Below are 14,181 nucleotides of genomic sequence, written 5' to 3' on the forward strand. Positions count from 1 at the left end.
GATAGTGCGCTGAAGGCTCTGAAAACTCCGAAGATGCTGAAAGGCGCCCAGGCCCGCTCCTGAAAGGGTGCAGGGAGGTTGTGAGTCATTTGGGGGTGGGGGGAGGGGAAAAACACGACAAAGCAAAGTACAAACACCACTTTTATTAGGAAAACCAAAAGCCCAAGAGCCCACGGGGTATCTGGGGGCCAGCATATTCCTTGGTCATATTGGAAAGTAGAGATCCCACTACTTTCCAAATATTTAAATGTTTAAATATTTAGTGGTCTAAATATCTCTGATTTCAAGGGTGTTAGCCACACCAGCCGTGGGTCTTCGCCCAGTTACAGTAAGGAGTCATAATCCCCCTTTTCTTTCAAGAAACCTGCATTATGAGGAGGAGTTTGGGGAGGGGAAGCATTCCTGGCAGAATTTCGGCCATAACGCAGGCCCCACACTTCAAAGTTTCAGGCATAACTCAGGCCACATACCACAGAATTTCAGGCATAATTCCCCAACAAGCAGCTGCCTACTCTGCAAGGCTGCTAAGATCTTTGTTCCCAAACTCTCCACTCTAGAGAGAGTCTGAGAAGGCTTTCATTCTAGGTCACCTGTCGCCCCAGGAGCCTGCACCATATTGTAGTAGGGTCCCTGATTCTCCATGAGCTGCTGGTGGGTTCCAGCCTCCCGAATGGTGCCTTCTTCCAGAAAGAGGATGTGGTCAGCCTGCTCCACGGAGCTGAGACGCTGAGTGATGAGAAGCACAGATCGGGAGCACCGCTTGTGGCTTTTGTACAGGAGCTGCTCCACCTAGAAGAGACACAGACCTGCTCAGAGCTGGGGACAGAGCCCAGCTCAGGAGACATCTGTGTTACCAGAGCTGGGATAGACCTCGCCAGGACCACTGCTGCCTCTGCCAGCCACTCCAAGGAGATGGAAGATTTAGCTCTGAGTGCTTCTCTGTCAAATCTTTGATTTGTTAAGGGCCATTTACATGAAGTGGCAATGGTGGACAAAAGTCAGAGTCCTATAGTGTCACCCACAAGAAAAGAGTGGATATTGAATAGTCTTGCCCCTCTACCTGTGGGCTGGGCATTTTAATATTCTCTTTAAAGGGAGTATAACTTAGTGATAAAGAGCATGAACATTCACATCAGGCAGACTTGAATTGGGGTCCAAGATCTGCTACTCAACAGCTGAAAGACACTGAGCAGGTTATTCAACCTTTCTTGGCCTCCATTTTATCATCTATAAAAGGAGGATCATAACGTCCAGCTCCTGAGCAACCATGATGGATAACTCAGAGAGCCAGTATATGCAAATGGCCTGGCAGCCTTTCTGACACATAGTAAAAGCTCAATACTGATAGTATTCGGATGGTCTTTTCTTTATATTTAGCTGCAGAAATTCAGAATCTATGGACAGTCTCTTTTGACTGGTTCTAAGCATCTTGGGGAGAAGCTAATGGGAATGGAAAATTGCAAGGGCTGGTTTGGAAAGTTATAATGTCAGTTTCACGGATGGAGGGTGAGTGGAGGAAGACTGGGTGGGATGTAGGCATTAAGAAGATGCTTCTCTCACTCGTGACTGGCTGTCTGCATCCAGGGCACTGGTCGCATCATCCAGGATGAGCACCCGTGGTTTCCGGATCAATGCTCGAGCCAAGGCCACTGCCTGCCGCTGACCCCCTGAGAGCTGACTCCCAGCCTCGCCTACCTCTGCAGAGACAAGAGCCAAGGTGAGAGCTGTAAGCGTGCTCACTTGCACACACATGCATGCACACACACGCGCACACACACACACACACACGGTCTGGTGGATGCAACTGGACTGGAGAGAAAAAAAAAAGGAGAGGGAGCTCTGAAGACGTGAGGATGAAGGAGTCATGGGAACCACATCGCACCACTGCAAACTGATGTCATGGGGCAAGACGAAGTGATGAATGAAAGTATGGCTAGTGGGGTTTCGTAAAGGTAAAGATGTCTAGGTGTCATGTGAGTGGAGAGAGCACCTGTGCTGTAGCCCTGAGGGAGTTTAGAGATGAAACCGTGGGCCCCCGACTCCTTTGCGGCAGCTGAGATTTCCTCCATCGTTGGCTTCTGGGTCAGGCCATAAGCAATATTTTCTTGAAAACTTCTTCCAAATAGTTGTGGCTCTTGTCCCACTGCAGCCACCTAGGACAAAATATGATGAAGAGTTAGAGAAAAGAGAACAGAGAGACATAGGATCTAAAGACTGAAGACTCAAAATCTTCATTGAGGCCATATCACAAAATCACACACCCTGTCTCCTGACCACACCCTGATCACCACCCAAGGTCGCCTATCATTCCCTAGCCCTCCTTTCAGAGTGCTCAGTGAGGATGCTCAGTGAGGGTGCCCCTTTTTTTAAATTAAATGTATTTATTTTCTTACATCATTGTTCATTTTTGTATAATATTTGATTTTTCCCCGCAGGTGTAGTCCCCATAGTTCTCTCACCCACACAGCACCTAGAATTCATCACCACAGTCCCTTCTGCTCTTCTTTCTCCCAGTTGGATCCCTCTCCCTCCTCCTCCCCTGCTGAATGCCTCAGATCTGCAGTCAGCTTGCAAGTTTCCTCTATTTCCTCATCCTTTGTTTGGTTTCTTTACATTCCATCTATAGGTGAAACCATCTGATATTTATCTTTTTCCTTCTGATGTATTTCACTCAGCACAATCCCTTTCAGCTCCATTCATGTTGGATGGCATGGATCTTTTTTGATCACTGAGTAGAACGCCACTGTATATATATACCGCATCTTCTTGATCCACTCATCTGTTTGGGGACATTTGGGTTGTTTCCATATCTTAGCTATTGTAAATAGTGCAGAAAATGCCCTTCTTACTTGATGCGTCCACCCTCCCCCAGGCCACATTTTTACTCACCTGTGTGTGCAGATAATGGTGCTCATATAGGGGAAGGGGCTTCCCATCCAGCAGCAACTTCCCCCCGGTGGGCTGGTACAGATTCTGCAGCAGGGCGGCCACTGTGCTCTTCCCAGACCCATTGGGCCCCACCAGGGCCGTCACCTCACCAGGACGCAGGGTGAACGTCAGCCCCTGGAATTCAGAGAATCACACAGTAAGAGGCCTTGTCTTGACCTTGACACCATCATTGTCTTGTTACATACCATATTGTCTTACTCCAGAGAAGAAAGGAGAAATTGGGAAAATAGAACCTCTACCCTCCACATGCACATCCGTGGGAATGATTACTCCCCAAATGAGTAGAGGTGGATGATGAGACACAGAAAGAGCAAAACTAAGCACCATTATGCCACACACCAAATACCAGATACTATAAGAGAAATGAAAAAAAACTGGAAAGGGGAAGGAAAGACGGAAGACGGGAGGCACAGATTTTGCTTCTGCGATTCTTTAGGATGTGAGATGCTTCTTCTCCCTAGAACCTCTTCTCTCCTTCTCCTTGCAAGTCCAAACTGGTACTCAAGTTTAGAGCAGTCTTATGGAATAGATGATGCTCACTTTTGCCTTTGAAGGGTTGGGAAGGATCTGTACATGGTCTTAAACAGGCGGAGTCCAGGAGGAAATTTAGGATGGTAGAGTGGAGGGTGAGGCTGGTGGAGGGCCTGGTGGAGTGTACCTGCAGCACTGGGACATCTGGGCGATTTGGGTAAGCAAAGGAGACATCCTGGAATTGGACAAGGCCCTTCAAGCTTGAAGTAGTCAATGTGCCACTGGGTGGGCAGCGAGGGATCCGGTCCAGATATTCAAATATTTTCTCTGAGGAACCCACAGCCTTCTGTACACTAGGGTAAGTGGAGAGCAGCACCTGCAAGGGGAGGAGGTATGACAAGTGAGAGGGAGTGGAGAGACTCATCTGCTTGTCAGGGCTATGGGGTATGAAAAGGGCAAATAGAAGGAAAGTGACAATGATGGTGCTGGGGTGGGGGCAGGAAAGCACTGGGAAGTGAAGCGGAGGGAGCTCACCTCAACAGCTGTAGTGAACTGGATCTGGTAGAGAACAAATGTAACAAGGTCCCCACTGCTTACAGCCCCACTGGTCACCAGCTTCCCACCAAGGTATAGGATTCCCACCTTCAGCAGCATCCCTGAGATCTGTGCAGAGACCACAGGGAAATGAGATTGTGGTTGAAGACACTAGAGGTGGTGATTTGGAATCATTAGTTTTAAGGGGATATAAAGTCTCTTTCCCCTAAGTAACAGCAACAGGCTCAGTGGGTAGAAAGGGAGACTAAACCTTAGCAAGCCCATGGGGGCCTACCCAGCTCCTCACGTGGGGATCAAGTCATCACTGTCAGCAACACCATCATCACATGCTTGGGGAGCACTTTGCTCTGCACCAAAGACTTTCATGAATGTAATGTCATCTACTATTGATGTCAAAAGCCCTATGAACAAATTGATATCACTCTCATTTTCTCAAATGAGGAAACCATCTGAAGAAGGCAAGTCACTTGCCCATGGTCCCAGAGCTAGTGAACAGCAGCATCAGCCAGGAACTGCTGGTCTAGTTCTCTTTCAGTGACATCACAGATGCCCCTCATCCTTGGCTCCTTCTATTCCCGTGGCTGTCACACCCACACAGTCCTAACATGAAGCAGGCCCAGGCGCAGGAATCCATGGCTCCCCACGCCCACCATGAGAGCCAAAGGAAGGCCCTAGACTGAAAGACATAGCCTCTTCCCAGTTTGTATGCGCTGGGAAAAGAAGCAGACCACCGTGTGTAACAGAGGGAGCAGGTGAGGCACACTGAGTGGGCTAACTGGGCCTCAGGTTGATAAGACGAAGACACCAAACCAACCACCACCCAGAGGTGGAGTAGAGAAAGGGAATGGACCCAGGCGTCCCCAGGTGCTCACACTGGTGGTGCAGGTGTCGAATGCATAGGCCAGGGCCTCCTTCTGACTGAGTGTCTTCAATTCCTGCAGTTTTTGTCTAAACTTCTGGGCCTCTCCTTCCTCATTGGCAAAACTCCGGACTGTAGGCATAGCAGACAGCGCCTCGATGGCCACCTGGCTGGCCTGTGCCAGAGATTCCTGCTTCTTTGTGGCCTGTGACTGTGGAGACATAGACAAGAGATGTCACAGAGGGTTGGAAAACCATAAGGGACACTAGTGTCTGAGTTACCTGGTTGGAGATTCAAGATGAAAAGGGAGAGAGGGACAGGAAAAAAAAAGAAAGGGACACAGGCACACCCCAAGACTAAAGAGATACTAAGGTATCTCTTTGGAAAATGACTCATAGGGGCTGTCAGGGGTCACATCCTTGAAATTGATCATCGTATCCTTAAAGACAGATGTGGTCTGAAGTTAAAAGACACAGAGAATGTAAAGGTCAGCTGTGAGCAATCTGAGACCCAGCAAGATGCACAATCAGGGAGTGTGCCAAGAAAGTTAGGAAGAAATCTTAGAGGAACCGAGCCCTCTGAGTCCGGGAGATGGAGACCAGTGTACCTGGGCCAATGGCCTGAACATACCTGGTACCATTTTCCCAGCTTCTTTGGCAGAACGAAAAGCAGAGGCAGGGTAACCAGGGTGACCATGGTGAGGGACAGTGACCCCCAGAGCATGAGCACCAAGAGACACAGCCCCCGCACCAGGTACCACAGCAGTAGGCTCAGCCTTTCACTCAGAGACTCACTCACGGTGGACGTGTCCTCTGTTACCCGAGATGTGATGGCACCTGCCAGGAGTTGGGGAGAAGAGAGCGGAGTGAATGAGAGGTTCAGAGTGGATGGGAGACTAGCAGTGGCAAGAATGCCAGGGAGAGGTGTCAACATGGCATTCTAAGGAGGCTGGGAAAATGGTGAGGTATAGAGGGAGGTTTGGGGAATCTCAGTGCAGGAAGGATGAGTGCTAGAGCAGAAAAGCCTGGCCAAGGCCCCTCATTTTAACTATAAGGAAATCAATACCCATGTAAATTTCCGTTTTTCTGACAGATTTCTGTGTCTTGCCTATCCGATGCTGTACACACCCCAAGGTGGGGTGTGGAAGGTGGGAAGAGCTTAATAAACTGGTCATTTAATAGAGTTGGTGGGCACATCGGGAATGCAGTTTAGGAAACTGTGCCATGCACCGGATTGGGAGTCAGAACACCAGGGGTCTCCCTCCACTTCCTTCTGTCACATGTGACAGGAAGTTTCAGCATTAGGGTTCAGGCCTCAATTTCTTTCACTATAAAATAAGGCAGTTAGACTCTGTGATCTCAAAATTTCCATATTTGAAATTCTGTGGTTTCTATCTAACTACACATATAGGAATAAATTTATGCGGAAAACCTTGGCTGGAAAAATTAAGTCTTTCTGAAGGTATTTTGCTCTTGATGTGTAGCAAGAATAAGAAATAGCGTGTGCATTTATGTGTATGTGTGCGTGCTTATGTAAAAGAGAGAGAGAGAAAGAGAACAGACACAGCAAGGCTATGTGTAAAAGAGGTTGTATGGGGATATAAAGGATATAGCCATGTAGAGTGAGTTTCATGTGAAACCTGTTTGGTTCTGTTGGAAAAACTCTGTTTCCTGGCGCAGGACAGCTTGGAACACCTCTCCCTGCAACTGGCTGTGCACACGGCCCATGGTGCTGTTGTAGATCCCGTCACCCATGAATTCCAGCACTGCACTAAGGAGAGTTGGAGCAAAGGAAGGTTAGGGCATGTTCAGGAGACAGAGTACGTCCCAGGTATCCCTGCAGAAGTGCACTTTGGACAGCAGCCCCAACTCCCTCTTTCTCAGGGCCCCACATTCCCAGTTTCCATCTTCAGCCCCCAGACCTGGCTATGGTGAGAATGGACATGAGAATTATGTTTTCGGTGAAGGCCGTGGCTGCCCCATCTTGTAGAATACAGTCAGTGAGTCTGCCGGTGAAGAAGGGGATGGCCATCTCCCCTGGGGAGGGAGAGGAGAGATGGTTCACTCACAAACATCAACTGTAAGCAGCTCAGCTCCACCCAGGCTGTCCCAGCCACCCCTCCTCCACCACTCGCTATTGTCCTGGGAGGCTGCAGAGAAGGACAACCCTGAGGTCACATCCCTGCACTGAACAGGCCAGGCCACCCTGAAACACAATGTTGTGTTTGCACCAGATCTTTAGGGGTTTCATTAGAAGGCTAGAGACCATGGAGTGAGCTCCTCTGGCATCATCTCTGAGAGTGAGATACTCTCCATCTAAGCTGGAGCCTTAGGCCACAAAGGCAAGGGGGACTCAGTGAAGCAGCTTCACAGGGTCACACAGGCGTCCAGCACTCTCTCCTCCACACGGGAGGGTCTCCTCAAGATCCGGGCTGGGTTCCCAGACCCACACCAGTCTGCCCTGCTGACCTTGATCTTGGTTGCCCCCAGCCCCCAGCCCCAGCCCCTTCTCCGCAGCCCCCTTACCGACACAGGAGAGGACCAGCATAACCAAAACGAGTGGGAGGCGGCGGATCTCCGAGCCCAGGCAGCCCAGAAGTCTACGAACCGTGTCTCCAGAACCCCCGGGATCCCCAGGCGCCCGAAGGCTCCCGAGCTTATGCCACAAGGCGACCGCGGGCAGTGCAGCCGCGTAGCTGAGGGCGAAGGCGTCGAGGCGACTTCCCCAGTGCAGGAGCTCGGCGCTGTCGGAGACCCTGGGGGCCCCCCAAGACTTCAGCTCTCGGAACACGGCAAGTCCAGGCAGGGCCAACCCCAGCGCCGCCGCCAGCGGCTTCCCAGCAGCCGGCCATCCCGGCACCCCTGCGCCCTCGGAGCCGGGCGCCGCGCAGAGGACGCCTCGCGCCCCCAGCCACAGCGCGGCCCAGCGGCTCAGGCCCACCAGGCAGAGGCGGGACAGCGGCGGCGCGGTGGGCACCAGCAGGGAGAGGACCCCGGGCAGCGCCGGCCGCAGCAGCAGCAGGTCGGCGAGCAGCAGCAGCGCGGGGCCCAGGCACGCGAGGGGCGCCCGGGAGGGGCAGAGGCACCCGCCGGGCGCCGGCCTCCCCGAGCTGGCCATCCGCGCGCGGGCCCGGGGCGTCGCACCCCGGAGCAGGGGTCTGGGCGCCGCGGTGTCCGGGTTCCCACGGGCGGCCGGGGCGGGGCCCTGGGGAAGTCCCGGGAACCCGCGCAGCCCGCGCTGCCCAGAAGGGAGCCGTTTACGGGAAAGGAAAGCGAAAGCGGCCGCCGGCCACGAGGTCCGCCCACTGGGGATCGCGCGCGCCGGGACCGCTGCGGGAGAGGGCGCTGAAGCCAGACCTGACTTCAGATCATCCTTGGCGCCACCACGGGCACCAGCCCCCCGTTTCCTCTAAGTGGCCCCCTCCCTGCACCCGCTACTGACTTTCTAACTTCAGCCTCAGGGCGGGGCTCTCGCGTCACCTGTCTCCGGGCAGGTCTGCCCCACACAGGTTAGCGCGGCGGGCGCGGCTCCCTCGGGGGCCCCCGGCGCCCCCTGGCGGCAGGGCGTGGTGCGGGGCGGGCCGGAGGCTGCGCGCGGCGCGCGGTCCCGGGTCGCGAACCGGTGTCCCGAGCAGCAAGAAGAGCGGCGCAGAGATGCTGAGGGCGGGAGCACCAACCGGGGACGTGCCCCGGGCCGGAGAAGTCCACACTGGGGTAATTAAATCTGAGTTTGAGGGTTAGCAGCGGGGAAGGGAAGGTGGAATGGCAGGGGGACCCTGCAAGCACCGAGGAATGGATGTGGAGTCTAAAAGTGTGAGGCGGTGGCTTGTAGCGCCAGTGCTGGCTCCTCACAATGAATTTAAGGCATCTCTGCTCTGAAGGGGATCTTCTGGGGGCCCGCGAAGGGACCACGCATATGAGGGGGTGGCGAAGGGGGTGCTTTTTGCTGGAGAAGGGGGTGGTTTGGCTCTCGGCTGCCGCCGTCAAGGAGAAGCTGTTTTAATGCGCTTTCGCTTTCATTCTGAACTGGAGAGAGGGGCTTGTTAATTCAAGTTGGAGAAGGTGAAAAACTGAGGATCTGGTGCCCTGGATGAAGGAGGACAGCATTTGGGAGAAGGGAATGTGGATACTGATTGAAGAGAGACAGCTCATCTCACAGACCTTTGATAAACTGTCCCTCTGGGGCGGGGATATCATGGCCCCAGCACTGATATGAGGGTTCCGTGTGAGTTGGTGGGGCCTTCCCGAGCTTGGGGAAAGAGGACTCCTGCTTGGCCCAGGTGCTGCCACGCTTCCTTTCCTTCCTCTTCCCATTCTCAGACCCTTCTGGGGACTTTGCCCAGCTTGTGCCTGGGGCCAGTGGCAGCCCAAGGCTGACTGGCTTTTAGACCCAGCTTGCTGCCACCGCTCCTGCCTTGAGGACAGCTTTCTCTTAAGAGAGCAGCCACTGTGTGAGGTTGCCCTTGTTCTCTGGCCAGATTCTGTTCGTGGTAAATCCGTGTGTCAGAAAGCACACTCAGGCAATTATCCCTGGGGGCCAGAGTAACTTTTGGTGCCTGGAAAAGATAGCAGTAAAACCATTTATAAGTTAGAAAATCTTCCCTTGCTGCCAGATGAGCAGTGGAAAGTAGGCAGTAGAAGTCAAAACAAGCAGTGGCAATTAGACCTGACTTTTAGTCCTAGATCTGCTACTAGTCTTTGTGAATTTCGCAAAGCACTTGCCTTCTCTATGACTCAGATTCTTCACCTGAACCATGGAGCCATCTTTAAGGCCCCTTCCAACACAACGGTGGGAAAATATGTAACTTTATTCTTCCTTAATTCCTTTCCTTAATTTCTTTTCTTGACCTGGAAAAGTCAACTCAAACTCCCAATCAAAACCTTGGTATAAATCTCTTCTCCTGGCTACCAAGACACCTACCTACTTGATCAGAAACCCTTAAGTGAAACTTTTATTTTAAACTGTCTCATGTTCTTGCTGCTTCCCTCCTCCCTTAACTCATGGCCTTACTAACCAGTGACCCCCCTCAATGCTTTTTGTTGTTCAATAAACTAAAAGAGCTCACTTCTGATTAAATGGAAGTGGGGGCCACAGATTCTGGCCTCAAAGAGACCTGAGCTTTCTTCCCAAGGTCACAGTTGCTCTGTGTCGTCTATACAATATCTGTGCACACAATGAGCACGTGGAGTGGTGGTCATTTAATTTTGGGGCTGCTTCACCAGTGATTGGAAGTTCGTCTCCCTGAGCCCTCCCCTGAAAGGGAACACTTGTGCCTCTAGGACCCTCATCCCACCTCTATAAGTGGAAAGGGTTCCACTCAAGAAGGCCAGGTCTTAGGGATGCAATCTTTCCAGTGTTGTCTCAAGCCTGGGCTCTGGCATTCCCTTGCAGCATCAAGAGAGAGTAGAGAAAATGGGAAGATGGAGAGAAACCTGTACTAGGAGTCAGCTCTGGCCCACATTACTGTATGACCTTGGGCAGGTGACCTTCCCTCTCTGGGAATCTTTCCTCATCTGTAACATGAAGGGATCGAGGCTCTTTCTGTGCTGACAGTGCATTCTCTGTGTCTCTGCAGACAACCATCATGGCAGTAGAGTTTGACGGGGGTGTTGTGATAGGTTCCGATTCCCGGGTGTCTGCAGGGTAAGTACAAGTTACCATGTGTGCTTTTGGAAAGAATTTAATGGCCCCCGATGCACATTTTTCCTACCCATTCATAAATCGATTGGAGCTTGGGAAAAATGGAGTTAACCTTCCAGAACAGTCATTGCAAGATATTGGTTGCATGTTTTAGTCGCTGAATTCATGGAGAAGTGTAAAATGCTTATATGGCTTGTCCCTGGGAGGAATAGGGTCTGAGAAGAGGATAGGGATAGAGGTCTGAAAGACCCTCTTTCATCTATGTTTAGAAATAGAAACAATGGTCCTATAAGCAAATATTCCATCATCAAAGTTGAACTGATTTTGTCTCTTTCTCCCTCCTGGTCAAGTGTTTCACATGCAGAATGAGTGTGTGGGATTAGATCTATATTAGTCTACTTCAAGATGGTTAATAGCAAAGAAAAATCAATAAAAAAAAACATCATTCTCAACTTATATAATTTTTTCTTTTGTTATAAAAATCTAAGCCTGAAAATATGTCTAATTTTGGTTATTGCTTGCTGTGGTTCATTTATGTGAGGTGACTTTTTGCTTCCTGCTTTATTCCAAGCATTAACTTTCATATACTCTGTGGCTATTCTCTTGTCAATAAAGTTGAGAAACACTGGATGATCAACCTCAAAAATTCCTGCAGCTCTAACATTGGTACCTATTGACCCCTCCTGACAGCCAGGCAGTGGTGGACCGAGTGTTTGACAAGCTGTCCCCCCTGCACCAGCGCATCTACTGTGCCCTGTCAGGTTCAGCTGCTGATGCCCAGGCCGTGGCGGACATGGCCGCCTACCAGCTGGAACTCCATGGGTATGAAGCTCTGGGGACCTCACTCCACACCAGCAGGGCTCCCAAAATGTTACATTGAACTAGCACTTGAACCTCTTAAAGCTGGTTTCTGCATCTTGTAAACTGAAGATAATAGTCCCTACCAGACCTCATTATATGGGTATTTTGAGAATGAAATATGTGAAGGCAATTTGAAAACTATAAATCACTATCCTAATACAAATAATGAGGAAGAAAATGACAAAGTGGCCACCAGAATACCTGGGGGTTAACTGTGAAAAGTCAAGGTCATGGATGAGGAAGTAAAGATACCTGCTTTTACCCACAGGGGAGGGCCCTTGCAGCAGAGTATGCATCATTGGGGTGAGGGGGGGATTAGGGGGTCAGGGTAACGGAAGGAACAATTGAAATCTTGCCAAGTGGTGCTGTGAGACTTGGTTCCCCCATACATGTGGGAGGGGAGCTGGAGTTTGAACTGTCGCAGCTATAGTTTCAGGCGTCACTTGGAAGGGATGGTGAAAATGGCACAGAAGGGTGGGGCTTGAGGCAGTTGTATTGACCCTGTGCCTATCCTTTCCTTCAGAATGGAAATGGAAGAACCTCCACTTGTTTTGGCTGCTGCAAACGTGGTGAAGAACATTACCTATAAATATCGGGAGGACCTGTCTGCACATCTCTTGGTAGCTGGCTGGGACCAACGGGAAGGGGGCCAGGTGAGTCTCTCCCACACATGCCCTCCCTCCTTTGGGTTCCCCACTCCCCTACAGAAGGGAGTGAGGGTCATATGTCGTTCTTGCAATGAGTTCCAAAGACTGCCTCTAAAAAGCATACCATACGGGGCATGGGGTACTGGGCATCACTGCAGAATATGGAGACCACCTGCTCGTCTCAGTGGGAAGGAAAGATTTTTTTTTTGTTCTTCATTATTATAATCTATGACTATTAAGTGGAATTTTCAATATACAGTTTTATATTTGCTCAAGACTCAGTAGTGGTGCTCCACTGTCTTTAATAGTAAACCAAAGCTTTACCTTTCTTACCTTCTTGATGTACCAAATTTCTATAAACAATCTTTTTAACCCTATAGCGTCTTACTTTCAACATGCAACCTTTATTCTACTTAGACAAAATATAATTATTTTCTCTTTAGTGTGACATAGTCACTCAATAACAGTGCCTAATTTATATTATTTCCTTTTACCTCTACGAATCACTTCCTCTGCCGCTTTCTAAATATTATTTGCCCTTAAAGCTCTGTCTGTCTCATGTCTAATGTAAATACAAATCAGTTTCTCTGAACTCTTCTCAGTGTCACTCTGTTTTTAGCACTTCATTATTTTCTACTTTTGTCACATGCTTTGTCTACTTGGCCTTCTGCAGGTCAAGGAGCTTTTTTCTTTTTTCTTTTCCCCTCACCAAACCACCTGTGCCCATACCTCATCTGCTCCATCCCCAATCCTCCACCGGCTCGCCAATTCCCTCTGATAACAATTATCTTCTTTTCCTGGGTTCAAGTGTTACTTCTATCGTCTGCTTCTCTAAAGTCTGACCTGTACACCTCCCCAGGTGTACGTAACCCTGGACGGAATGCTGACGCAACAGCCCTTTTCCATTGGTGGCTCTGGCAGCATCTACATCTATGGTTATGTGGACGCATCATATAAACCAGGCATGTCCCCTGAGGAGTGCAGACGCTTCACCACAAATGGTAACAAAGCAGGTGGAATGGTACCTAGGGATGGTTTTTAATATGGGAAGGAAGCATGGAATACATGGGTGACCATTTCCTTTAGCGTCCAGACTGGGATGCTTTTGTGAGTGAAAGGGAACAGAACAATTGGATGGGACATCAAGACAAGAGGCATGAACCAGGACTGTTCTGAGTACACCAATTAGGGCCATGGTTACCCTAACAATCAGTGATGTGCTGGGGCTAGACTGGGCCAGCTCAAGAGTTGATTGATAAATATCCAAGAATTTGTGAGCTATTGTTAAGCTGTTCTAACTTAAATAGATCCTGGGGGTGGGGGTACTGAGGCCATGGACATTGGGAGATGCTACACATGAAGGCATTTTCTAAAAGCTGATTTTCCCACACATCACTAATTACCTCCAGGAGATGGGTTGTGGGGTCTGAGATGGAAGTAGGCGTATGGGCCAGAAGGGAAGGGAAAGATCATTGAAGCTAAGCCACTCTCTCTCCCACTCTCCAACCTGAAACCCTTTGCAGCTATCGCTCTGGCCATGAACCGGGATGGCTCGAGCGGGGGTGTCATCTACCTGGTCACCATTACAGCTGCCGGTGTGGATCATCAAGTAATCTTGGGCAACGACCTGCCAAAATTCTATGATGAATGAATCTCCTCAGACTTCCCTTTCTTATTTTGTAATAAAGAATCTGAGAACACAACCTGGTCTGGTCAATGGGAGACAAGTGCTCAGGGAGAGGAAGCCTGGGGAAGGGGCTTCTTGCCTCCCAGAGGTCAGCACAACCCTTTTTTTCCTTTACCCCCAGACCTAAAACACCTTTCTCGGAGGAGGGGGTGGACATACTAGAAAGAATCCTATACATACTGTGACAGGTATTGAGTGATTTTGAAATATCAGAAGTGATAAAGTTCTCATTCTGACCCCCCAAGGGTGAGGGTGCAAGGTGAGAAGTAGGGAGTCATTCCCTTAAAGCTAGACTGATAGGTGGGTAGACACATGAATGAGCTGAGGGCTCCAATAAATGCTCTTGTAAAAGAATTCCATTCATCAAGCATTCATTCACCCTGGAGATCAAAGCATGGCAAATGCTTAAATATTCTGGGATCACTTGTGAATTTCAAAGAATAATAAAAATAATCCCCAAAAAAGCTACATTTATTGAACCAGGCATTAACTAAATGCTTATAAACTTTGTC

The 14,181-nt window shown here is 50.0% G+C and overlaps 2 protein-coding genes across 3 annotated transcripts; one reads left to right on the top strand and one right to left on the bottom strand.

Moving 5' to 3' along the window:
• Window positions 1-129: 129 nt before the first annotated feature.
• On the bottom strand, window positions 130-8,324 carry TAP1 (transporter 1, ATP binding cassette subfamily B member). Of its 2 annotated transcripts, none has more exons than XM_037519493.2 (11): window positions 8,276-8,324; window positions 6,756-6,870; window positions 6,474-6,604; window positions 5,465-5,670; window positions 4,848-5,045; window positions 3,955-4,083; window positions 3,608-3,796; window positions 2,890-3,063; window positions 1,991-2,153; window positions 1,561-1,697; window positions 130-789 (listed from the first exon to the last, which is right to left on the bottom strand). In XM_037519493.2, exons 2-11 carry the CDS (start codon window positions 6,863-6,865, stop codon window positions 577-579), a joined length of 1,650 nt encoding a protein of 549 aa, XP_037375390.1. In that variant the 5' UTR covers window positions 6,866-6,870; window positions 8,276-8,324; the 3' UTR covers window positions 130-576. The 2 variants fall into 2 exon arrangements, with proteins under 2 accessions (XP_037375390.1, XP_054554685.1); XM_054698710.1 differs by lacking the exon at window positions 8,276-8,324 and adding an exon at window positions 7,360-7,951 and having other exon boundaries at window positions 5,633-5,670.
• A 128-nt stretch (window positions 8,325-8,452) lies between these two features.
• On the top strand, window positions 8,453-13,675 carry PSMB9 (proteasome 20S subunit beta 9). The gene is made up of 6 exons (XM_037519494.1): window positions 8,453-8,547; window positions 10,410-10,477; window positions 11,165-11,296; window positions 11,859-11,988; window positions 12,842-12,983; window positions 13,506-13,675. Exons 1-6 carry the CDS (start codon window positions 8,488-8,490, stop codon window positions 13,631-13,633), a joined length of 660 nt encoding a protein of 219 aa, XP_037375391.1. The 5' UTR covers window positions 8,453-8,487; the 3' UTR covers window positions 13,634-13,675.
• Window positions 13,676-14,181: the final 506 nt, after the last annotated feature.

Source organism: Talpa occidentalis, unplaced genomic scaffold (genome assembly GCF_014898055.3).
Source record: "Talpa occidentalis isolate TD23 unplaced genomic scaffold, MPIMG_talOcc4v2.1 talOcc4.2, whole genome shotgun sequence".
NCBI classification, from domain to species: Eukaryota; Metazoa; Chordata; class Mammalia; order Eulipotyphla; family Talpidae; genus Talpa; species Talpa occidentalis.